At 37.0% G+C, this 26283-nt stretch overlaps 2 protein-coding genes across 2 annotated transcripts; one reads left to right on the top strand and one right to left on the bottom strand.

Annotated features, from left to right (window-relative positions):
* Positions 1–16677: 16677 nt before the first annotated feature.
* LOC107784583 (1-aminocyclopropane-1-carboxylate oxidase) lies at positions 16678–18592 on the top strand. The gene is made up of 4 exons (XM_016605728.2): positions 16678–16994; positions 17100–17326; positions 17614–17947; positions 18029–18592. The coding sequence occupies exons 1-4, from the start codon at positions 16887–16889 to the stop codon at positions 18320–18322; spliced, it is 963 nt and encodes a 320-aa protein (XP_016461214.1). The 5' UTR covers positions 16678–16886; the 3' UTR covers positions 18323–18592.
* A 2191-nt stretch (positions 18593–20783) lies between these two features.
* Positions 20784–24285, bottom strand: LOC107784584 (protein CLMP1). Its single transcript, XM_016605729.2, has 2 exons — positions 21300–24285; positions 20784–21139 (listed from the first exon to the last, which is right to left on the bottom strand). The coding sequence occupies exon 1, from the start codon at positions 23857–23859 to the stop codon at positions 21493–21495; it is 2367 nt and encodes a 788-aa protein (XP_016461215.2). The 5' UTR covers positions 23860–24285; the 3' UTR covers positions 20784–21139; positions 21300–21492.
* Positions 24286–26283: the final 1998 nt, after the last annotated feature.

The following is a 26283-nucleotide window of genomic DNA, read 5'->3' as shown; positions in this document are numbered from 1 at the left end:
GTTAATTAGCAATATTTATTTTATGTAATTTTATTATTTTATCTTTGTTATTAAATATTTTAGTATAATGTTGTGACTTATCTCATATTATTGTGTTAGTTTCTTGGAAAATATATTATATAGTTGTATTTTACTAGGACTTAAGAAATATTTGGAGCACAAATTACACATTTTATGCTATGATGACTTTACCGAAAAAAAACCCGAAAAACCTGAGATTGAAAAATCCGACTTGGTTGGTTTGGTTTGGTTTATAAATTTCAAAACCCGACACCATTGGTTTGGTTTGATAATTGAAAAATTCGAACCAACCCGATCTATGTACACCCCTAGCCGAAGCAATAAAGATTGCGATTAGGAAGTCGGTTCTATTCAAGGTGAAACAAAAAGACAACGAAATGTTGAGAGAATTCGTATTTCGGTTCCAGATGGAACACATAGAATTACCACCGGTCATAGACGATTGGGTTGTTCAAACCTTTACTCAAGGTTTGAACGAACAAAGTCCGGTGGCATCACGACAGCTAAAGCAGAATTTAATTGAATATCCAGCGATAACCTGGGCCGATGTACATAATCGGTACCAGTCAAAGATCAAGGTCGAGGATGATCAATTGGGGACCCCTTCCGGTTCCGTTTATCCAAACAGGCCCGTCGGCAGAACTCAAAGGGATATTGACAGAGAACCCCGATCGAACAGAGATCGGTACCAACCATACAACGCAGATCGTAGAAACAGCGGCCCAGGACGCAATCCCATCTGAAATAATCGAAGGAAAAATCGAGGACAGAGCTCTCGAGGGCTCATGAGCAAAAGTGGCTTCGATAAACATGTCGATCCCACATAAGCACCATGATTATCAGAATACAACTTCAGCATCTACGCATCAGGTATTGTGTCAGCCATTGGGAGAATCAAAGATACTAGATGGCCCAGACCCCTACAAACCGATCCATCCCAAAGAAACCCCAATAAAATATGCAAATACCATGGTACACATCGTCATAGAACTGAAGACGACATACAACTAAGGGAGGAGGTGGCCCGTCTATTCAACGAGGGTCACCTTCAAGAATTCTTGAGCGACCGAGCTAAAAACCATTTCAGAGACAGGGATGCAAACAGTAAAAATGAGCAGGAAGAACCACAGCACGTGATTCACATGATCGTTGGTGGGGTAGATATTCCACAAGGGCCCGTGTTCAAACGCACTAAAGAATCAATCACCAGGGAAAAACGAACTCGAGACTATGTGCTAGAAGGCATTTATCATTCAATGATGAGGAAGCAGAAGGGATCTCACAATCCCACAATGATGCTTTGGTAATCTTTATCCTTATGAATAAAATTTAGGTTAAACGTGTTTTAATTGATCTAGGAAGCTCGGCCAATATTATTCGATCGAGGGTCGTGGAGCATCTCGGCCTACAAGATCAGATCGTACCCACAGCTCGGATTCTCAATGGCTTCAATATGGCGAGTGAAACAACTAAAGGTGAAATCATCCTGCTAATAAATGTAGCCGAAACTATTCAAGAAACAAAGTTCCATATGATCGAGGGCGATATGAGATACAACGCACTGCTCGGAAGACCCTGGATTCACAACATGAGGGCGGTCCCCTCAACCCTTCACCAAATGTTGAAGTTCCCAACATCGGATGGAGTAAAAATAGTGTATGGGGAACAACATACTACCAAAGAGATGTTCGCGGTCAATGAAGTAATACCGGTATTGGCGCTTTCGTCAATAAATGGATCGGAGTCCAAAGGAAAACATGAAGCTAAATAGCAACCACAGCCACCAGCCTCGACTCAGTTGGAGAAGCAGGGAACGGACGAGGACGATGACTACTGGACCCCTTGATCCTTTTTAATCCCCGAGGATTCTGACGCCACCAAATCGACAGTCGAAGAGCTGGAGCAAGTCATACGGATCGAGCATCTACCCGATCGAAAAGTATACCTGGGTACGGAGTTAACCCCCGAGCTTAGGGAAAATATCATTAAATTTCTTATCAATAATATGGATTGTTTTGCTTGGTCCTACCTAGATATGACAGGGATCCCGCCAGAGATCACTACACATTGACTGAGCTTGGACCCGAAGTTCTACTTGGTAAAACAAAAGAGAAGGCCCCAGTCTGAGGTAAAACATGAATTCATCAAGGACGAGGTAGCCAAACTTCTCAAAATAGAATCCATTCGGTAAGTAAAATATCCCGAATGGTTAGCAAACGTAGTTGTAGTCCCTAAAAAGGGAAATAAACTTAGAATGTGCATAGACTATAAAGATTTAAACAAAGCATGTCCTAAAGACTCTTTTTCTCTGCCGAATATCGATCGCATGATCGATGCCACGGCTGGCCACGAGATCCTTAATTTTCTCGATGCCTACTCCGGGTACAATCAAATACAAATAAACCCGGAGGATCAAGAAAAGACATTTTTCATCACTAATTACGGCACCTATTGTTATAATGTAATGTCATTTGGACTAAAAAATATTGGTGCCACGTATCAACGCTTAGTAAATCGAATGTTCGAAAAATAAATAGGTAAATCAATGGAGGTTTATATTAACGATATGCTAGTTAAGTCTCTGCGAGCAGAGGACCATTTGACACATTTGCAGGAGACCTTCGATATACTAAGGAAAAACTACATAAAACTCAACCCGGAGAAATGTGCATTCGGGGTCGGCTCGGGCAAGTTCCTCGACTTTATGGTATCAAATCTGGGGATCGAAATCAACCCCGATAAGACAAGGCAATTGAAGACATCATAGTCGTGGACAATGTTAAGGCCGTACAAAGATTAACAGGGCGCATAGCAGCCCTAGGCCGATTCATCTCGAGGTCTTTAGATAGAAGTCACAGGTTATTCTCACTGCTCAAAAATAAGAATAGTTTTTGCATAGACCCCCGAATTCCAACAAGCATTGGAAGAATTAAAGCGGTACCTCTCGAGCCTGCCACTGCTTCATACTCCGAAAGCGGACGAGCAACTCTACTTGTACTTAGCAGTCTCGAAAATTGCAGTAAGTGGGGTCCTAGTTTGAGACGAGCAAGGTACACAATTTCCAGTTTACTATGTTAGTCGAACTTTAGGTGAGGCCGAGACCCAGTTCCCATACTTAGAACAATTAGCGCTTGCCCTAATAAACGCCTCTAAGAAATTAAAACCATATTTTTAGTGTCACCCGATATGTGTGGTGACTACTTATCCCCTTCGCAATATTTTGCATAAGCCCGAACTTTCGGACCGATTGGCCAAATGGTCCGTCGAGATCAGTAGGTACGATATCGAGTATCGACCCCGAACGACCATCAAGTCTCAAATCTTGGTGGACTCCGTGGCCGACTATAAGCCAGCCCTCATACCCGAGGTCGAAAGAGAACTATTATTAAAGTCTGATACATCATTGGGGGTGTGGACCCTCTTCACAGACGGTGCTTCGAACGTGAAGAGGTCCGAGCTAGGCATCGTTTTGAAGCCGCCCACTTGTAATACAATTAGACAAGCTATCAAAACTTCCAAGTTAACTAACAATGAGGCCGAGTATGAGGTCATGATTGCAAGTCTCGATCTAGCTAAAGGTTTGGGAGCAGAGGTCATCGAGGCCAAATGTGACTCCCTGCTTGTGGTAAACCAACTCAACAGAACATTCAAGGTTCGAGGAGATCAAATGCCGAGGTACTTGGACGAACTACAGGTAACTATATATCGGTTTAAAGAATGGACCCTACAACATTGTGCCTCGAGAACAAAATAGCGAGGCTGATGCCCTTCCAAATTTGGGGTCATCAGTCGAAGACAACGAGATTAGCTCGGAGACTGTCGTACAACTTTCAAGATTAGTAATCGAAGAAGGCCACACCGAAATCAACTCCACAAGTCTGACCTAGGATTGGAGGAACAAATATATCGAGTACCTAAAGAACGGGAAGCTTCCATCGGATCCTAAGGAATCGAGGTCTCCACGTACTAAGGTCGCACGATTCGCATTGGCCGAAGATGGAACACTATATAGAAGGATGTGCGATGGATCATTGACAATATGTTTGGAACCAGGAGATACCGACTACGTCCTACGAGAAATCCACGAGGGCACCTGCGAAAATCATTCTGGTGCCGAATCATTGGTTCACAAAGTCATTAGAGCAGGATACTATTAGGCCGATATAGAAAAGGATAAAAAAGAGTTTGTTCGAAAGTACGACAAATGTCAAAGGTATGCGCAGATGATTCACTAACCTGGAGAGCAACTCCACTCAGTCTTATCCCCATGGCCATTCATGAAATGGGGAATGGATATCGTCGGCCCTTTACCATCGGCCCCAGGTAAAGCTAAATTTATTTTGTTTATGACTGACTATTTCTCTAAGTGGGTTGAAGCAAAGGCTTTCGAGAAAATTAGAGAGAAAAAAGTCATAGACTTCATCTGGAACCACATTATATGCCGATTCGGGATGCCTACCTAGATCGTATGCGACAATGGAAAGCAATTCATCGGCAGCAAAGTGATAAAGTTTCTCGAAGATCACAAAATAAAAAGGATCCTGTCGATGCCATATCATCCTAGTGGGAACAGACAGGCCGAATCGACAAACAAGACCATCATTCAAAATCTAAAGAAAAGATTGAATGACGCTAAGGGAAAATAGAGAGAAATAGTGCCCGAAGTCCTTTGGGCGTATCGAACAACGTCAAAATCCAGTACGGGGGCAACAATGTTCTCTTTAGTATATGGCACCGAAACTCTAATCCCGGTTGAAGTCGGGGAACCTAGCGTCAGGTTTCGATATGCAATGGAAAAGTCAAATCACGAGGCTATGAATACAAGCCTCGAATTGCTAGGTGAAAAGTGGGAATCCGCCCTCATTCGAATGGCCGCACAGAAACAGCGGATCAAAAGGTACTACAATCGAAGAGCCAATCTTCGACACTTTAAAATCGGGGACTTGGTTCTGAGGAAGGTCACCCTCAATACTCGAGACCCAAACGAAGGAAAACTTGGCCCGAACTAGAGGGACCGTATCAGGTCCTCGATATCATCGGAAAGGGATCCTACAAACTTGGCACGATGAACGGCGAACAATTACCAAACAATTGGAACATATCACTCCTTAAACGATATTACTGCTAGGGTACGACCTTCTCCATTTTCGTTTATATTTTATACTAACCATTTGCAGGTGTTTAATCGAAGACACCAAAGGATTCTTCAAACACAAAGTCCTTAGGTCTGAAAGCACGCTTACACTCTTTTTCCCTTAGACCGGGTTTGTCCCAAATGGGTTTTTCCGGCGAGGTTTTTAACGAGGCAACCGTTATTCGTCCTAACTTAGAGAAATTCAACAGTATCCGAAGCTCTTTTACAATCAACCTCGAATACTGGGGGGAATCACCCTCGGATAGTTACAAGAAAAATACTTCGTGTCGACAAGGTCTCGATAGGTAAAGGACCAAACGGTCAAATGAATCGTGTCCATGTAGATTACTCGAGCCCTAATGGCAAAACATGTATGCATGTATAATCTATTAAAAGAAGTATTTTTCCTTACCAGATGTTCCATGCCTTAGAGAAATTTATACTTTACAATTTCATACTTATGATCTATTGTGGAAACTGGCTTAAGGACCGATCACAACTGAAGTTCAAACAATTTACCCTATACTCGGGGACTGCCGTCCAAAAAATTGACATGATCAAATTACTAAACCTCGAAATCGTAAGACCTTAAATAGGCAATCCTCGATTTTATAGGCCACGGTCACCGCATCGGGGACTGACACTTAGAATGAGTTCGAAGTATAGCAAGGAAATAAGCCTAAGGGGCAAATCCCAAACTAAAGGCTATGGCCAAATTAACACGGTTCAGAGACGTCCGAATTCCGTTATAAAACAAGCCTTCAAATATTCTCATAAACCGGTTAAAAAGGCAACCTGCGGCTGAATTACTAAGGGTCTCGATAATATCGACCCTCGAAAAACCCTAAGGGGTAGCGAATTAATCGAACTCCCAGATAATTTTGTGCTAAGGCATAACAAAACAAAGGATTTCGATAACACCAATCCTCGAAAAACCTAATGGATACAAATTAATCCCCTCCTAAGGCATGACAAATTTTTATGATTAATTTTTCAAGCCTAAAAAAGGAAAAATCCATTTTTTGAAATTCAAGAGCCTAATGGCCATTTTATTTTTTGAGTTCGAGAAATCGTCCTTACTGAACTAAAACCTAAGGGTAATTCTACTTCGAGTTCGAGCAAGTACTCACTCGATTTTAAAGACTACAGTGGTCCGACTTCGGTCCAGTTGCCTAAAGTTCCAAACTTGTGAGAAAAATCTTCATAAGGCATGAAGGCATGAATGAAATAGAATTTTCACGAGGCAGGAAATAGAAGAAAGACAAGTCAAAGAGAAAAAAGATCTTTTATCTATACGAAAATATTTATAAAAACCAATCAGGGTCCCGCACAAAAAATCAAAAAAGAAAAAAGCCTAAGATTCCTAATTTTCCTCAGGGGCAACTTCTTCTCCATCGAGGTCCTCCCCATTCTCAAACTCGCTCTTGCTGCCATCATAATCATCATTATCGGAAGAGGCCAGTGCTCTAGCATCAGCTTCATGCTCTTTAGCCTTTATTATCTCATCGGTAAGATCGAAACTTCGAGCATAGATCTCCTCGAGGGTTTCCCTCCCAGATTAGCATTTGGCGCGTTCAGCAATCCAATGTGCTCGATTTTGAGCGGCCTCAGCATCGGCCCGGTAGAAGGCCACGATCGCCTCTTCCTCGGCCTTTGCCTTTTCGGCTTCAGATTTGGCCCTTGCAAGTTCGGAAGCCAACCGAGCCTCGAGCTCCTCTATTTGCTTTGCCTGAGCTGATCTCTTCTACTTCAGGCCTCGAAGCCGACTTTCGACCGATGACAATTGGGCTCGAGTAGCCTCTTTTTTAGCGGCAAAGCGGTCCGTACTTTCTTTCCACCCGAAGGTCTCCGCCTTCATCATGTTGACCTCCTCGCGGAATCGCTCGATCCTCTCGAACTTCTACTGCAGCTGTGAGATTGAAATGTTAGTCACCGTTCCTAAATCGAGCCCATAAGCTTTTAATATTTTCATTACCTGCTCGATCAGGTCGTCTGATCTTGGTGAGCCTTGGCCAACTCGGCTTAGAGGTCCTTGATCTCCTCTTCTTTTTACCTACTGAGAAGTTTAAGGGAATTTCTCTCATCCGTGAGCCCTCGAAGGTCGGCCTCACATCGGCTCAGCTCTTCTCGGAACTTTGAAAACGCCTCCTGATGGAGCGCCAAACCCTATACGGAAAAAAGAAAGGAAATTAGACAGGAAAATAAGAAATAAACTAAGTATGATATCAACAAATGGAGTTGAGACTCACTCGATTCAAGGCTTGTTGAGCCTCATCGAGGAGACTCGATGCTTCACTCAGGTCGGTAGAATCCTCGACCCCAATAAAGTAACCATGAAAGAGGTCCTCCCCTCCATGGGCCCCGTCTACTTCGGGAGTCCTCATAGCTTGAGCCTCCCGAATTGCCTCATCAAAAAACGTACAGATAATCGACGAGTCTCCAATATCTATTGCCCCAAGTGAGCCACTTGGAGCGTTCTCCTCACTGCGAAGGGCCTCGGAGCCGGCCTCTTCAAGCATACCTGCCCTTTGCTCATCTCGGCGGGAGGCATCTTCGATCTTCGTCGACTCGGGGACTTTGCCCGAGTCCTTTTCCAAGACCCCCTCGGCTCGAGGCGGAATCTCTTCAACCACCACCGACTCAGCGGCCTTTGGGGCCTCGATGGTTTTCTTCACTCGGGCCACCAGGTCCGAGCCATCGTCTTCATCTTCTACTTCTTCCTCCCTTAGCCATTGAATCACATCTGCGGGCGGGGCAACAGTGTCTTTCTTCGGCTTACGAACTGGATTCTTCTTAGGCTTTGGATCCTCAGAGGTTGAGGTCAGTTTCCTCTTCTTATCCTTCGCTGGCTTCAGAACCGGGGTCGAAGTCTCCTCCTCACTAGACGGGGGCCTCATGACCGCATCCTTGCCCAGGCCTGTACACGAGAAAATTGAATAAGTAGAAGAAGGGCATCTTAATCAAATCATAAAATACACAAAAAGTGGGCTTACCATGATTCTTTGCCTCCCATCGACCCTTTGCTAAATCGCGCCATGAGAATTCGGCATATGTAGAGGTCGAGGCTAGGTTCCGAACCCAGCCCTCGAGGTCGGGAATCGCAAGGGGCATCCAAGTGACCGCTACATCATGGAAAAAGACATCAATGAGAAAAGACAAAGTAACAAATAATACATGGAAGTTAACAGTGAGACGGTACTTACGATTCATGTTCCATTTCTCAGGAAATGGCATCTTCTCGGCTGGGATTAGGTCTGAAGTCCTCACTCGAACGAACCGTCCCATCCAGCCTCGATCCTTGTCCTCGTCTATGCCCGAGAACACACTTCGGTATCCCGACGTTGGAGTTTTATTAACCCGTCTCGATAGAGGCGAGACTATACAATTTGATAAGGTGATCGAGGGTGAAAGAGAGCCCCTCGACTTTGCTCACGAAGAATCGGAGCAGAATAATAATTTGCCAAAAGGAAGGATGGATTTGGCCTAGGGTTATTTGATATTGACGGCAAAAATCAACGATGACGGGGTCGAGGGGGCCCAACGTGAAAGGGTAAGTGTAATCACTTAGAAACCCTTCCACATGGGTGGTGATATCTTCTTCGGGGGTCGGGATCACCACCTCTTTGTCCTCCCAGTTGCAGTCTTTCTTTACCTGCTTAAGGTATCCCTCAGTTATCGAGCATAAATACTCGACATTTTCTCGCATCGACCGGGAATCGACGAGGCTTTATCGGTCTTGAAATCAGAGTTTAGCGCGCACCCCCCAGGAATGCATTCCTCAAGATGGGGTTCCACCGGCGTTTTCTCGCCGGTTAGTTGAGAAGATGAAGCAGCTTCTTTTTGTGGTACCGTTTTTGATGTTTTTGCTATTTTTGTATATGTTTGAAGAAGAGAAAGATAATAGGACTTGACGTTTGAGAAAAGGATTAACAACTAAACCTGAAGATTTGTAAAAGGGAAGAACTTAAGAGATATAAAAGCTTTGGAGATTAGAAGGAAGTGAAAGTAAAGTTTGAATCAATGAAGAAGGGGTCTATTTATTGGATTCACGACGACGGTTCAAAGGCACTAGTGGCCGACCACCAACTGACACTCACTAATGACTTGGGAAACTGTACCGACGGGACGTTTCGGTCACTCCCGTCGCTTATGTCATGAGGATGATGTCATGACATGTCGAGGTAGAAAATTGAACGCTCAATTCGTTTCTTGTCATTTCACTCCAAAAAATGAGAGGACTATCTGTATACGGTTAAAATCGGGCCCACCCAATTTTACTATTTGACCGAGACCGGGAGGTTGCATCGAAGGATGGCCTCGTAACGGAACAGACTAAATCATGAGGATAAGGTACCGAGTTCAGAATCGAGGTATCTGTCGAGATCGAGGCTAGCAGCGATCGAAACCAAATGAGACAGACATCGAGCAAGATCGAAGATAACACACTAACAGAAAGGCGATATGTCCGTGGTTGGTCGAGGATCATAGTGTAAATGTCGGAACGGATCAAATCAGAAATGGTTAATTAGTTAATCATGAGATTTTTTTCTGTAATTAGAATTATATTATAAGTGAAATTCCACCAATATTTAAATGGAGGTTCTAATCATCTATAACACACATTGTTTACATATATCAAAGCAATATAATTCTCTTTCTCGTTTATACTATTGTTTATCAGCTTGTTATATTTTAATTGTTCTTACATCAACCGGTTCGAGGGTATCCAAACTCGAGGGCTGAGTTTCATTCTAACACTGGTGTATTTTACTTTATAGTTCATTTCTGTTATTAATTTTCATATTTATCAATTGGTATTAAGTGAAATCACGTGTCCTTAGAACCACATTATAAGTTTAATTGTTATCCAATACATATATATGTGTGTGTATTCTTTGACTATGAGGAAGGGACCATTTTTCATAATTTCTTGAGTTGTAGACCACAATTTAGGACTTAGGAAGCTTTAAACATTAAGGTAGCCAGCCATGCATGGAACCTAAAGCTAGATCCAAAAAAGGCCGACACTGGAACGTGTTGTGCTGCTCTTTGTATTTTCGGATATGCGGAAGTTCTCTTTGCTTTGTTATTTATTTAAAACTTCCATATATTATCATCAACATAATATGTAAGCATCAACCTTGTTTAGTATATACGTAATTAAGCAGAACAAAGTGTTTGGAATGATACTGTCTCTTGTGTTTTCAAGTCGAAATCAGTGACTTAATATTTATACCTTCAACGTGTATATATATATTACACTATCAGTACTACAAAAGATTTATTCTACATTTTGTTCTTTGTATGCTAGTCATCCTAGCCCTAATTAAGATTGGCCTATGATTGTGATGAAATTATTCTTGATGTGGCATAAGTTCAATTTGCTAAATAGTGAAGATTCGATATCAATTTCATGTATTAGGCTCTGACCATACCTAAATGTGATAGCTAGAGACTATTTTGCACGAAGATTACACTAATAATCCTCTTGGATATGCTCGCGAAAAGAGTTAAATCAAGTTCATCATTTGAATATTCAACTGTAGTGTCACAAACTTAATTGTGTGCGGGAAAATGGGTATATATGAGTTCAATTGCATCGATCGTTCTGCTTCTACCATAAGTGTGTGTGTGAAAATTGTCATTACTATCCATAATTCCAAAGAATTTAGAACGAAATCAAATCCAGAATTCAGTATTTAAATGGATCTTTCTCCATGTAACAGAAAAGTCACACCAAAAGTCACTTGGCCAGATTAATTTGTCCAAATTCCCGCAAAAGAAAGCTGATGTGCCATTTTATTTCAGTCCACAGAGATTTTTTCTGGGACCACATGGACTTAAATAAATAATACAAAAACTAATATTATAACCCAACCCGAAACACCAGATTTAAATTAGCCGCACGCTAACTAAATCAAAGTTAATCTTGAAGAATTTTCTTGCGTCCACTCGTGCAACTTTGAAGCACCACTTTGGTATGGTTGATTTTCAGAATAATAAAGTTTAATAATACAACTTATCAGCCATATTATCCGACTCTTGGTTATACTCGAACAGAAAGAATAAGAGGACACTGCTGTCTCTGTCTAAAAGCTTGATTTAGATAAGAAATGAACGAGAATTGGAATATTCCTATCATATCTAAGATTTTTTCCTGCACATTTTAAAGGAAAATTCTTCATCATTGTATAACTTGCAAGTACAATCATAAAAAGGAAACAGTTATGACCATTTAAACAAGAATAAATAATAAGAAAGTTAAAAAGGTATAGTAATTGATTTGAATATTGTGTATGATCTTTTTACCCATGGTTTTTCCATAACTTAAGACGGAAAGGACCACGGTTTAGCTACATGAAAAGGGGAAATAAATGAGGAAATAATTATTACTGGGGTCAACATATGTCGGGTTGGTTCAGATTTTTCAATTATCAAATCAAATCAACGGTATCGGGTTTTTAAATTTATAAACCAAACCAAACCAATAAAGTCGGGTTTTTCAATCTCGGTTTTCCTCGAATTTTTTGGGTTTTCGGATTTTTTTTCCGGTAAAGTCTTCATAGCATAAAATATATAACTTGTGCTCCAAATATTTCTTTAATCCTAGTAAGATATAACTATATAATGTATTTTTCATGAAACTAACACAATAATATGAGATAAGTCATAGTTTTATACTAAAATATTCAATAACAAAGATAAAATAATAAAATAACATAAAATAAATATTGCTAATTAATAAGCCATAATGAAAATTAACATAATCTAAAAATACTATATAGGTCATGCTAAAATAAGTATAGCTAATAAGTACTAATATTAATTATATAATTAAGCACTAAAGAAAAAGATAAACTAAGTTATGCATTTTCATTATAAACCAATGTAAAACTAAAATAATTATCCAACACTATCGTCATTCCTAGTATTAAATTGAATTTCTTTTATTAGCATTAGTATTGATTTGAACTTTGTTTGAGTTACTACATTTATGGGCTTTTAAAATTTATTTACCATTCAAGAATGTTAAGTCTAAACTTGAAATAATGCGTTAAAAGATAAAACAGTGAAAAAGTTTAAGAAATATTTATAAATTACATTACAATAAATATTTATATGTATAAATATTTTTAAAATTATATAAATATACTATTGGGTTGGTTTGGTTTCGGTTTGACTTTTTTTAGTTAAAACCAGACCAAACCAATTATGGTCGGGTTTTATTTTCCAATATCAAACCAAATCAAATCAAACCACATCGATTTTTTTTTCCGATTTGACTTGAATTATCGGTTTGGTGCGGTATATTAATTTTTTTTTTGTACACCCTTAATTATTACAATATGCACTTGATCTCAAAATTATTGGAAAGGTCCCTGCAATATCTTTGTCTCTATGATATGATCATATTGTTTGATAGACATAATGCCATCAATTTTCAAGTGCATTAAATATTAGTACTAGTATAGAACGTAAGGTAATACTTACACCAATAATTTCAAGGAGTGCGGTGGGACAAAGAGATTTTTTCGTTTTTAAAAAACTCCTAACGGGAGTGTTTTTCCATTGATTTGCTTTTATACCACGTAAATTCAAATTAATCGAATTAATGAGTTTCGAATTTCGAATATGAAATAAAAAGGCATAATAGTAGCAAAGGTACTACTCAATTGTCAATTCTTGGTTTCTTTATCTATAACAAGAAAAATGTTTTATTAAAACTAATATACTATTTAGTTTATAGTTAATTGCGTCATTCAATCAAATCCACAGTAGAAAAGAAAACACTACAAGGAAGAAGTACAGACACGCATGCTACAATTGCTTTTCATTCTGCCTCATTCTCAATCAAACTTTTTAGGCAAAGTCTCATCTCATACATTATAAAGCTGTCATTCAGTGTTATATATTTCCATAAATAAGATAAAAACATATGTACAAGCTAAGATTAAAAGCTACTATAAAGTGATAGAGGATGTCCCTATCCCACTTCATATCATGCATTTGTTTAATTTTCATTTGTGTTTTTAGGCAGAGATGTCTTTCTCTTTTCCTGTTTTCACGTTTGTTTCCTTGTCAAAGATAAATAAGGGTTTCACCTGTACGTAAAACCCATATATAAAACATTTTGAGTGAATGAATGAATAGTTTGGAATTTAAGAACCTTATCCATTGCAGGCTATTAATATTCCCTTTGAATTATGTAGCTTTTGTAGATTAAAATATATGCCTGGGTAATTTCATCTTTTACTATTTGAGGTGAATGAAGCTTTGACCCTTTTCCTCCTTTGCTTTTATTAGGTAGTTTTAACTTACAATATAGTCTATCCATAATAACATTTCAATATAACTGTCAATCAATATAAAAGTTAAATTTTTTTTTGGAACAAATTTTTACATTATGTTATAATTTGTCTTCTATAACAACACTTTACTATATCAACTAAAAAAATATTAGAACAAACAAGACTTTTATAAAGAGGTTTGACTGAAGAATTTTTTTTTTTTTTTTTTTTTTTTGGCTATTTCCTAAATTTAGTTGGTAAGTTCAATATACTAAGTACTAACATTTTGTTAGGTGGAAATTTTATGAGGTGTTAGAACCACAAATTTTAAGGGTACTTCCGGTATGTAGTTTTTTTTTCTTCTTAAACTTAATATGCAATCAAATATCGTCACGTAAAAAGAAACAAGAGCAATGCTAATTTGTATTCATTAACTTAAAATCCTAAATATGCATTTGTATAATTTGTACGACACAATGTTCTGCGTCAACAAAGTTTTAATGGATTGAAAACATTTCCAAAACTATAGGAAACGTCGACGAATCTTCTACTATGTAAAAAAAGGTCAATTTCTCAATTATAAGAAAAGGTATAGCCGTATGGGTGATTAAACAGGGAAAGCACTTAGCTGGAGAAATAATGATAAGTTGGAGTGTTCGAATCGCACTTGTACGATGACTATGGAATTTTTCGAAAGTTGTCATTTGATTCCAAAAACTCAACTTTTAAGGCGGCGGGATTTGCAATATTAAGCTCAATAATCTCACTTTTTAAGATCTCAGGTGGATTTCCAATGCCGACATTAGCTTTTTTTTGCATCTAATGCTTTCCATAGGGATTTAATTACGTAAAAGATGAATCTAAGGGCTTCTTAATATATGATTACCTTTAATACTAAAAAGGAATTCCTTTTGCTTGTGGCCGATCAATGGCCACAAATTTATTATTTCATTACTAAACAAATATTTCAAGAAATGGAATACCCTTTCCTTTTTCCGTATCAGGTAAAGGTGACACTCTCCCTAACTTTGTATTTCTTTTCCATCACGAAGAAATAGCTTTTTCAAGTAAGAGAAAAATTCAATTAAAAAGCTCATATAATTGACCTTAATTATATTTTCAACTGATGCCATACTGTTGGTCGATTGATTGACTGATCGTGCATTATATTTTTCTACGTGAGATTGTTAATTGCAATATATTTTGGTGACAAATTGCACATGGAGAAGTCTAAAAGTGTAAGCTATGTTTTGATTAAATATATCAAATTTAGCTGATGAATATATATAGTTGAATCTACGCTAAGCTAATTAAATTGAGCTACTTTGGTTTATGACCAAATTTGATATATTTAATCAAAACATAGCTTACACTTTTAATTAACTCAAATTAGCTTATCTTGATTCAAGCAAGTATTGGCTAGTTAGAAATCTGAATTTTAATGGAATTTTAACGATTATCAATTATTAGGAGTTAAATACGAGAATAATGGGACTTTTTGAATATTAAATATAACATATTTATTACAGATCATGGGTGAAAATATAATTGCAATCAATCATATTTAAACGCCAAAATACCATGTAAATGATCCCGTATTTTCTCTCTCTTTCCATAAACTAAAAATTACCGAATATCTCTAAGAATTTCTTCCTATATCGCCAATTTATGCCATCTTCTTCTACCCGGATTATTGCATTATTCTCAACATACTTTTGTTCTTCAATGACACAATAAAGACGGACTAATATGATAAAATACAACATTAATTTATTAGAATATATACCATTGTCATTTGTACACAATCTATATATACAATGGTTGTAAAATTTATGTTAAAATATAACATTAATATACTAGAATACCAATGTCATTTATAACTTTTAAATACCATCATTATACAGTGAATATATATATTTATTCCACGTTTATATTTAATTATTCACAATTGGTATATATATAAATTGATATCATTATGTTTCAATGTGTTGGAGAAAGAAGTGAATGGAAGGGAATGAATGTGGATTAAAATCTGAAAATGCATTATGGTGAGATGAACAGCTAGATTATAGAAAGTGAATAGTAGTTAATACTAATCCTAGAGAGAGTTTTTGGTTGGTATATGATATGTTTCCATATTATTTTGCTGCTATATTTGTTAATCAATTAATACTACTAAGATATTGTAATTATTCACTTTCCACGTTGCTAGTAATGAAACTTTCCCATTTTCAATCGACTTATTTTTTATCCGTCTGAATGTAACCTAATTTTGATGCACCTTAACACAATAACGAATAAAGAATGTTTTTTCAGGAAGAAAAAGGAATGAATTCATAAAATGTAGTTGCCACGTAAAGTAAAATTGTATAATATCTATATTTTTTTTTAAAACTTTAACCCTAGCAAGTGATCGAGAGAATGGCGTGCATGGAGAAAAGTAGATGCAAAGAAAAGCAAAGAGAAAGGAACACTTAATTAGGTGCAACCCCACCAAAAGAGAGAGACAGATAAAACCATAATAACTAGGAATTGCCCATTGCCAATTGCCCATTGCTAAAACATTCTTCCAAATTTGGTAGGGGTCCATCTGGATGTACACACATACATCATCCACGAGTCCTGTTCCCACTTTATATTTTATTGTTTATTACATGTAAAACATTTAATGAATTTATATTTTTATATACTGATAGAGTGAAAGAATTTTTACATAAATAAATTGTCTAAAAGCTAATCTCGACTATTTTACTTTTGGCATACTCATTAAGTAAATATGAATTTCTAGAGAAAAAAAAGGATGTATTCACTAGATTAACCTTAATTAATTGTTACTTTAACACATTGGAATATTTAAATAAGGACAAATTTGAAGAAAAAAAAAATTATTCTTGATTATGTAAATGGACACTTATTTTGGACTAAAATAAAAAGGTAAAATAATCACTTACTTTGGACAGGAGAAGGGGCGGATTCATAGGCGTACTTACGAGGCACGTAAACTCATGATCTTTTTGTAAAATTAGATATTTTATATATATATTTTAAAACTCATGCTCCAAAAAAATTGAATGATGCACTTGATTGAATGTTGAATTATTTATTAAGAGCTATAAGGATCAATTCTAGCTAAATACATTTTTTTCTCTTTTTTTAGCGGTGCACCGATACACTATAACTATGTTCATAATAGGTGGAATTGGTAATCCAAGAAAATATGGTAGGTTTTATAACATAATAAAAGTATACTTATTATAGAAAAATTATGTGTACCGTAAATGTATATACGTTAGTAAATATTTTTAATTAAATTTAGCGGATCCTTTATCATTTCATTCTGTTTTCCGACCCCTCAAAGGCTATAAATACCTCTCTCTGGTACACTCTTTTCCACTCACAACAGAAATAGCTACTAAACAAACAGCAAAAGATAACCAGTAAAGATGGCGAGTACTTTCCCAGTTGTGGATTTGTGGTTACTTCAAACTGAGAAAAGGGCTGAAACTATGGATAAGATCAAAGATGCATGTGAAAACTGGGGTTTCTTTGAGGTAACATTATATTAGTCTACAATCTTACACTTTTTCTTTTTTAAAATTTTATAAATTGTCTTGTTTTCTAATAACTTATATTTTTGTCTGTTGTTATATATGAAGCTTGTGAATCATGGGATTTCCCATGAAGTGCTGGACACTATTGAGAAGCTTACTAAGGAGCATTACAAGAAATGCATGGAGCAAAGGTTCAAGGAAATGGTGGCAAGTAAAGGTCTTGAGGCTGTCCAAACTGAGATTGATGATCTTGATTGGGAGAGCACTTTTTACTTGAAACACCTCCCTGTTTCCAATCTGTATGAAGTTCCAGAGTTAGAGGATAAATACAGGTTCAAAAAATTCAATTTTTGTCCCTTTTTTAACATCCCTTTTCACTATTTTTTATATTTTTGACATGAAGAGAAACTATGCTAGATAGCTCCAATTATCTGGGATTTGTATCACTTCAACCTGCATCCTTTTTAACATGACGTAGGACCACAACTAAAATGAGAGCGCTTAATTACTGTTCCAAATTTCAAACTCAAAGAATTTAGCCTATCCTTAAACCTTAAGTATCAATATTTTTTGTATGGCTCTGCTTAAATTTTACTAACTTTACATTTTCTCATAACAGAAATGTCATGAAGGATTTCGCGTTGAAGCTAGAGAAACTAGCTGAACATCTTCTTGATTTGCTGTGTGAGAACCTCGGGCTCGAGCAAGGTTATTTGAAGAAAGCATTTTATGGCTCAAATGGTCCAACTTTTGGGACCAAAGTTAGCAACTATCCTCCTTGCCCCAAGCCAGAACTGATCAAAGGCCTACGCGCTCACACTGATGCTGGTGGCCTAATCCTGCTTTTCCAAGATGACAAAGTCAGTGGTCTTCAGTTACTGAAAGATGGCAATTGGATTGATGTCCCACCTATGAAACACTCTATTGTCATCAACCTTGGCGACCAGCTGGAGGTCTGTATTTTTAACATGTTGTAGCAGGTAATCTGGTAAACTTTATATGTTACTGATCCTAGTTTTTTTCATTGGTTGAAGGTGATAACGAATGGAAGATACAAGAGTATTGAGCACAGAGTTATTGCTCAACAAGATGGCACTAGAATGTCAATTGCTTCCTTTTATAATCCAGGAAGTGATGCTGTGATATTTCCAGCACCAGAGTTGGTTGAAAAGGCAGAAGAAGAGAACAAGTTGAAGTATCCCAAATTTGTATTTGAAGATTACATGAAGCTGTATGCAGGTCTCAAATTCCAGGCTAAGCAACCTAGGTTTGAGGCTATGAAAGCTGTGGAGACTACTGTCAACATAAGTCCAATTGAAACTGTTTGATAGAGTTTCAGAAGGGATTTTGTTTATGCATTAATAAGAAACTAATCAAGAGGGTTAAAGAGGTTAAGATTTTTAATGGGTTGGAGTTTGTGTTGTCCTTAATAGTTAATTATGAAAGAAGTAAATTAGTAGTAAGGTTCCTGTGGAACTTATGTCACTTTATCTGTCGTTGTTTCTTTTCTGGTAGTGAGCTGTCCTCAAGTTGTCTTCTAAGGGGTATATTGTAAAGTTTCCTTTTTTTACTTTAATAAAATCTATGCTATCCATAAACCCCTTTGCATTCATCACTTATTATTTGAGTTTGATAGGATGAAGAAATTTTACATTAAAAGATAATTACAAATAAATTTTAATAACCTACATGGATTAGAAAGATGCTAACTATAGTAAATGACTTACTAAAGCGGATAAAAACTACACTGATAGTATTAAAATATTTTATAATGTCCGTGCATATATGTTACTCATACCTCAAGCCGAATGAGTTACAGCACATCTGATTTAAAACCAGAAAAGGACTCTAAACTTTGTTGAATTATTTGTTTCTTTTTTCCTTTTTATCATGACTGTCATTTTCCAAGGATTCTCAGTTGATCATTTATATTGACACCGAACTGCGCTGATGTTAAAAGGAGAAAAATACAAATAATACTATAGATACTCAACTGCTCTGTTTAACCTTTTTCTTTTTCTTTCTGCATTATCTGTCGATTCATTGACATTTACTGTGTATGCCACTTCCCAGCTGTTTATGATAGATAATTACCAGCTTATATTCCCCTACGAAAGCTTGGGGCACTTGGTAGGAAATTAGAAAGTGCCATTTAATCCGAGTTATGTTTAGGTAATGGAGGATCTGTTAGGGAAGTAAAAGTACATCGCACTTAAAGCTCAAAAGACTGAAAAAAAGGAAACAGAAGTAAACAAAAGCCGCTGAAAAGAAGAACTTTTACGCCAAATAGAGAACTTTAACAAGTGTTTTAGGAATGAGTTAACTTCTATGCACTAATAGTGAACAATTCTTTCAAACCATCGGATTAAGATGGCCTACAATAATAGAAAATTATTTATAGTTATCCCAATTTAGTTCTTAAAATGCATTACATAACTTTCTATAACCGGTTAAAATACACTATTACTGTAGAACTTTTTATATAGTCAATATATATAGAGGTGTCGAATGGACGGGTTTGGCTGATTTTAGGTGGGTCAAAATGGATTGAGTCGATAAATGGGCGGGTCATGAGTAACTTCGGCTGAGGGCTGGGTTAAGTTGGGCTAAATTTTGGGTCATAGCCCAACCTGCCCAACTCTTATCGAGCTTTAATTAATGTGTATTATTTTCTTATAAATTATTTAATTATCAAATAAGACTCTTTTCTTTTATTATTATGGTCATATATAGCATATCAAACAAAAAACAAATTATTTTAAAGATATTTTAGCAAAGTTATTCATGAATCCATTTGAGCTAAAAACCAGCCCAATTTTAGATGAGCTGAAATAGGTTGAGTCAAGATGGATTAGGTTCAACAAATAGACGGGTCAATAACCAACCAAACCAGAGTCAAATTACTACCCCTAGTTAAATCCATAAAGAATATGAACTGAAAAGCTCTTAGGTGTATGCTTCGTTGGACTTAGTAACCTAAGATTTATTTGCAGTATTATAAATTTGGTTAAATGCAAGGAGTTAGACGTTATTGTGCTGTCTAACACTTTTGTAATCCTTTGACAGCTAAATTTTCAAAAGAACTGGAGATATCCATATTAGCATCACTCTTCATTCCTTTCCTAAAAAGCCCCACTTGATCAGGGAAAATAATAAAAGGCCCCTTAGTGAACCGATCCAGCGCAAATAAGAATTAGTCGGACCAGTAAATTTTAAATACTGTATGATTAACCGAAAAATACAATATGCAGTAATAGTTCTTGCCTCTGCGGGAAAATGAGCATTGAGGTGAATAGAATGCACAAACATTTATGAGAAGGTTATGTGAACCTTTTCTTATATTTTCTGGTGGTAGAAGCAGCAACAAATATCGACTGGACTTTGTCAGAAGTAAAATATATTCATAGTATATTATACGATATAATAGGTCAAGCCTAATGGATTCATAAGGAAAGATACATAATTAGATCTTCAACAACTTATTTGAGATAATACTACTGCAACAACCGAATAAAAAAAATCAAAGGTTCAGACTAGAGAAATAAATGCTGGCAAATTGAACCCCTTAAGGTTCTGGTTTAATCTGCTTGGTTCAAATTTAATGGTATGAAAGCCACTTGAAATTCTTGGATTAGCACAGGCTATGGAATGTGGGAGCATACTTCATCTTTCTATATTTCAAGCATGGAATCAAAATTTTGAAGTGCAAATTTTTCGAAGAGTAAGAAATGAAAGGCGCAGTTAGGAGGAAAGCTTAATCAACAGGATATTATCCTATAAACACCACACTAAATCAAATTGCTTGTCGATTAAAAGAGAACTTGATAAAGGGTTCGAAAATCAATGTCCAAACAACTAAGCAAGAGCAACAAAAGCAGTAGGTTTGCAATAAATCAATCTTAAAACATGACTCCGAAGCAGATGTAGCTGCTATCTAAAAGTTCAACCATTAGCATCTAAATTTCAACTACCCAAAAGATTAGCAAAAATGGCATTTGTCTTCCGCCATGATACTGACATTGAAATCTGAAATCAACTTCCAAAGGAGAGCACAAATAAAAGGGCGAGAAAGCAGCATGAAATCAGATTCATGTCTCTCAGTTCACGAACAAATGCTTGATAAGCTTCACTTTGAGAACAAATATCTGCACTTTGTTAATGGTTTCAAACAGTGAGCTGCATCTATCATAATAACTGCAGAATTAAATGTAGGCAAAAAAATTCTAATATAATTTTTTCATAAAGGCAACTCAATATAGAAAAATTAGTGTCAGGTTGACGGTCAAAAGTTGTTGGCACACGTACATAAGCCAGAACCTTCAGAGAGAGAACATTATGATGCCAGTTCTCCACCAGCGATGAGAGGAAAGACTTACTGATACCAACTCTTCTAACAGGGAAAACCTTCTGTTGCTCCAATTTAGACACTTGCATGAAGAAAATGCCAATACATGTGATAGCCAGTGCAATCCAATAATACTGAAAGAAGGTCACTTCCCTAAGCTTGACTAGCATCACTCTTGTGATTTGCACTTTCGTCAGTGTTGGCCTTTTGGCTAAGATCAAGTGTAGCACTTTCGTCAGTGTTCAGGCTCTCAACCGTTTGCTTAGATCCCTCTGTAGCTTCCTCATTGGAACAATGGTTCTTCAAAACTGTTGATATGTCACTCTCAGAAGCTCCAGCAAGCTTGAATCGCTCAACTGCTGTATCGAGGTTTTTCTTCCAACCAGCCAAAGCCAACTTACATTCAACTTGAGATCGTTCAAAGAGCATATTACCCCAGAATAAATGTATCTGTGATCTCATAACAGCAGCTTGCTCTGCGGCCTCGTCAGCTGAAATTTCGGCTGACGCCTCACCTTCAGGACCACTTCCCTGCTTCTTCCTTCTCCTTAATAGTTCATCCTTCTTGCTGGCACTAGGATCCTTTAGTTCCTTAGCTCTCTGCTCCTCCAGCTTTTCCCACATCTCTGTTGCCGCTTTCATTTTTTCTTCTGCACTGTCAAAGAGCGCAAGAGTTTCCGTAGGATCCCAGTTTGATAGGTCCTCTTTCTTAGCCAAGATAAAGGACCAGTAAAGTTTTGCCATCTCAAATTGCTGCTGCCCCAACGCTAGCAATCCCTCATAAAAGTCTGGTTTGATTAAGAGTGCCTCCTCATACTTCTTTCTGGCCAGAGAATACTTTTCTTTTACCCAGTCATATGCTGCTTGTAGCTGTGTAGCCATCATCTCCTTTGAAGCAGAATCATCAATCGGAATTCGTTTCCTTGCTGCGCACATGTGAACATTTCCCCAGTTGAAGAAAGCAAGAGCAGCCACTTCCTGAAATTTCAAGGCAGCCTTGTCAAAAAGAGCTTGAGCCTCTTCACTAGTCACAGTCTCCTCAAGGGCTTCAGAGCAAAGCTCCATCCCGAGCTCATGCAAATCTATGTGAGCATCTGGATCGATGCCCACATGAGTTCTGAATAACTGAGCAAACTCGAAAAGCCAGTCATCCATTTCAACCTCCTTGCAGTCAGGATTTTCCGTTGTTGCCACTTTCTCTTTGGTAGCGTCCTTCTCTGCCATGTTGCTCTCATTATCCACAGTTTCAACCACAGAATCACTTATTGAAGAATGGGATCCACTATCATCCCCTTTACTCGGTTCGCTCTCGACAAGCTTCTCCTCTTCCTCTTCCAACAAAGCCGGCTCCTGTTCAGGACTCACCTCAACGACATGCAACCTTAGCATCCCAATGGAGTCTGTTTTATCAGCGTCGGGGTCTTTTGGTAGTAGACCATCAACCCAAGACTCTGCCGACCTAAGCTCAGTCGTACAGGTAATAGTTACTAAATCACCATCACTGTCCTTATATTTAACAAGAACAGACTTTGACATTGGGAACCGTTTGCTAACAATATCCCTCAACACTCTAAAGCTGCAGTTCACAGGCATTTCGGCAAGCCTTATATCATGATCATAAACAAGCTTCAACGGCCTCCAACGAATCGCAACACCTTTGGAATGTCCACGAACAGCATTTGATACTGATAAAGATGCCTGCTCTCTTTGGTCATCCTTATTGTGATCTGGACGTGGTTTGGAAGGACCATTTGAGGGCTTCAAAACAACCTTTGGCAACTGAACTTTAGGTTGAGGACCATTTTCAGCTGGTGTAAATTGATATGGCTTCTCTGGCTTATTAGTAACTGATATAGCTGAAGCCCCAGCTGAAGGTGCTGGCTTCTTAGACATTGGCCGAGCAGGTAAGCATGGTCCTAAGCCAGCAATAGGAGCCGCACCCACTGCAGAAGCACCAAGTGCAGCTGGAGATGGGCGGCTCTGGAGGTCCTGTTGGGCCTCTGGACGAGGACCAAGTGCCATTCTCAATCGTCCAGCAATCTCCAAAGCATCTCGGTGATTCGGATCAGCACCCAATAGTATCTGCACGTCTTGCATCGCCATTTCATACTTCCCCACAGCCTCAAATGCACGAGCCCTTCGTAGAAGGGCCCGAACATAACGAGGCTGAACCTGAAGTGCCATCGTACATTCAGAAATAACAGAATCATAATCAATGGGCTTCATTTGCATCAAACAGGCCGCCCTATTGCTATGAAAAACAGCTCTTTCTGGGTGTGTCTTTGGGGTAAGTTTGAGAGCACTCTCGTATTGTTGTAAAGCACCTACATAATCCTTACCCTGAAACCTTCTGTTTCCCTCTTCTTTCAGCTCATGGGCTCTTTTTAAGAAAATTGATGAGTCCAAATCAGCACTGCCATTAACAACAACAGGTTTATCGTTCTCCCCTACAGCCACTTGATTCTGGTTTTGATTTTGACTAACACCACCCTTTTTCTTCCTACCACCTGATTTCCCCATTAAATAATTCCTATAGGAACTTGTAAAAAGATTCAATCTTTACAACCAGTGAGCCAAAATAAACCACTTTTTTATGCTGTATAAATCAAGAATCCTTCATACAAAGCTGGTGAAAAGAAATGAGAACAGAACGAACTACTTACAGATATAAAGTTCACACCTTTGGTGCAGAATTTAGAATTTTCTGATTGAATCTTGAAAACCCAGAAGCTGAATTGAAGAATCGGATGGGTTGGATGAAATGGGTGTTTGAGGAGAAGCACTGTAAGGGGTGACAAAAAGGTTTTGGGTTTGTAAACCCTAGATAGATTGCTCGGTTTGGTGCTTGGATTGAGTATCCAATTGTAGGCCCCACTACTTAGGTCCCGTTATATGAAACCATGTGAAGGTTGATCAAATTCTAGAATCATCCAAATCTTTTTCATTTGTTACGATGATAGCATTCGAATTTTCTTTTTTGTAACCGTTTATTAACATCGACCCAACTAATTAATTTAATTAGTGCCTACTAAAAAGATAAAACACTTCCAATATGTAATAAATTGTAACTCTTGAAATAACAAGGAACTTATAAAAGGGGAAAAGAGCAGTGAAACCATATGACAAAATTAAAAAGGATTTCGCGGTTGGTTTCACCTTTGTTCGGGGACGAGTCATGCTGGAGGGTAAGTGTGGAGAATTTTAAAAAAAAAAAAATTGGTGATCCTTCAAGTAAACCACTTTAATATCTCATAGTCACATATATTTTTAAAATTATGGAAAATAACTAATTCAAATAGTGAACAAAAATTTAGAACTTGTAGCATGTTTCGCATTCAAGAAAGAAAAATAAAAAGACAAACATAACACAATCCGTGAGTATATCTAAGTAAAGTTGTATTAACTATATTCTATGGTAGACATTGTGTGTTGATAATATTTTCGAAGATGAACTCTTACGTATTTACTTGAAGATCTAAATTTCTTGAATTAGAAAAAAAAGTAAGGTAGACCCGAAAATATAGACCATTTGAGTTTCTTCAAAAAGGTAAAACGTACTCTAGGTGGAGTTTGTTACAAAAATAGGTAAAAGAAAAAGAATCAGCCAAAGGCTTCTTGAGTAGGGGTGTACAAATGAAACCGACAAATCGCACCAATCCGATAAGTTAAGTCAAACCGAGAAAAAAAATCCGACTATGGTTTGGTGTTGGAAAAAAAAAAGGCGACGATATTTGGTTTTAATTAAAAAAAATCAAATCGAAACCAAACCAACCCGACATTATATGTATAGAAGTTTTAAATATATTTAATACATGAAAATATTTATTGTAGTGTAGTTTATAAGTATTTCTTAAGCTTTTTCATAATTTTATCTTTTAACGTATTATTTCAAGTTTTGACTTATAATTTTTGGATGCTTCAATAAGTTTTATAGTCCATAAATGTTAGTAACTCAAATAAATCCTAAATTAAACCAAAATCAAATCAATACTAATGATAATAAAAGACATTCAATTCAATTGTATTATGAATAAAAATAGTGTTGGATATTAATTTTTTAGTTTTTCCATGGTTTAGGTAAAATGCATAACTTATTTTTCTTTTAGTGTTTATTCGTGTAAATAATAGTACTTATTAATCGTACTTATTTTAGCAACTTATTAGTAATTTTAAATTATGTTTATTTTCATTATGGCTTATTAATAATATTTATTTTATGCGATTCTCATCTTTATTGTTGAATATTTTAGTACAATGCCATGAATCATCTCATATTTATGTTATTTTATTAAAAGACACCTTATATAGTTCTGACTTACTAGGATTAAAGAAATATTTGGAGCACAAATTCTATGTTTTGTGCTATGAAGACTTTATGGGAAAAAAAAACAGAAACACCCGAAAAATCCGAGAAAAATCGAAATTTAAAAACCCGACTTTTATTGGTTTGGTTTGATCTTTAAATTTAATTACCCGATATAATTGGTTTGGTTTGATAATTAAAAAATCCGAACCAACCCGACCTATTCATAAGTATCTAAGGATAACTTTAGATACTTTTCTTTTCAAGTGTTGAATAGTGGAGTAATTTTCTTTCAAATTTCAATTTAATCATGTCTAAACGCCTAAAATTCATGTTTTTCATTGACTAATTGGTGGCTCTATATTTCATTAGATTGATTGATTAACTGGGGGACGAAATAAGTAGGAGCTCAATGTATAAGTGACCATCTTAATCTTGTTAATTTGACCAAATGAAATTCAATTTTGTAAAATGCTGAAATATCCTTCAGTATCATATTGTAGGCTGTTCATACATTTTCTTAGTGTTTGGAACAGCTATAAAATGTGTTAAAGGAAGCTACACAACAAAAAAAAATTACGTCTCCATCTCATGCAAAATCAATTGTTTCAAAACAAATCCAGATATTTACAGTTATTCTC

This window comes from Nicotiana tabacum, chromosome 17, assembly GCF_000715075.1.
Source record: "Nicotiana tabacum cultivar K326 chromosome 17, ASM71507v2, whole genome shotgun sequence".
NCBI classification, from domain to species: Eukaryota; Viridiplantae; Streptophyta; class Magnoliopsida; order Solanales; family Solanaceae; genus Nicotiana; species Nicotiana tabacum.
This window is presented reverse-complemented; position numbering and strand designations above follow the sequence as displayed.

What these genes read in the sequence shown, in the direction of transcription:
- LOC107784584 (XM_016605729.2), bottom strand. Translation starts at nt 23,859, where the DNA reads ATGGGGAAATCAGGTGGTAGGAAGAAAAAGGGTGGTGTTAGTCAAAAT.
- LOC107784583 (XM_016605728.2), top strand. Translation starts at nt 16,887, where the DNA reads ATGGCGAGTACTTTCCCAGTTGTGGATTTGTGGTTACTTCAAACTGAG. An exon ending in AAAACTGGGGTTTCTTTGAG is followed by an intron (nt 16,995 to 17,099) that starts GTAACATTATAT and finishes TTATATATGAAG; the next exon opens with CTTGTGAATCATGGGATTTC. An exon ending in ACCTTGGCGACCAGCTGGAG is followed by an intron (nt 17,948 to 18,028) that starts GTCTGTATTTTT and finishes CATTGGTTGAAG; the next exon opens with GTGATAACGAATGGAAGATA.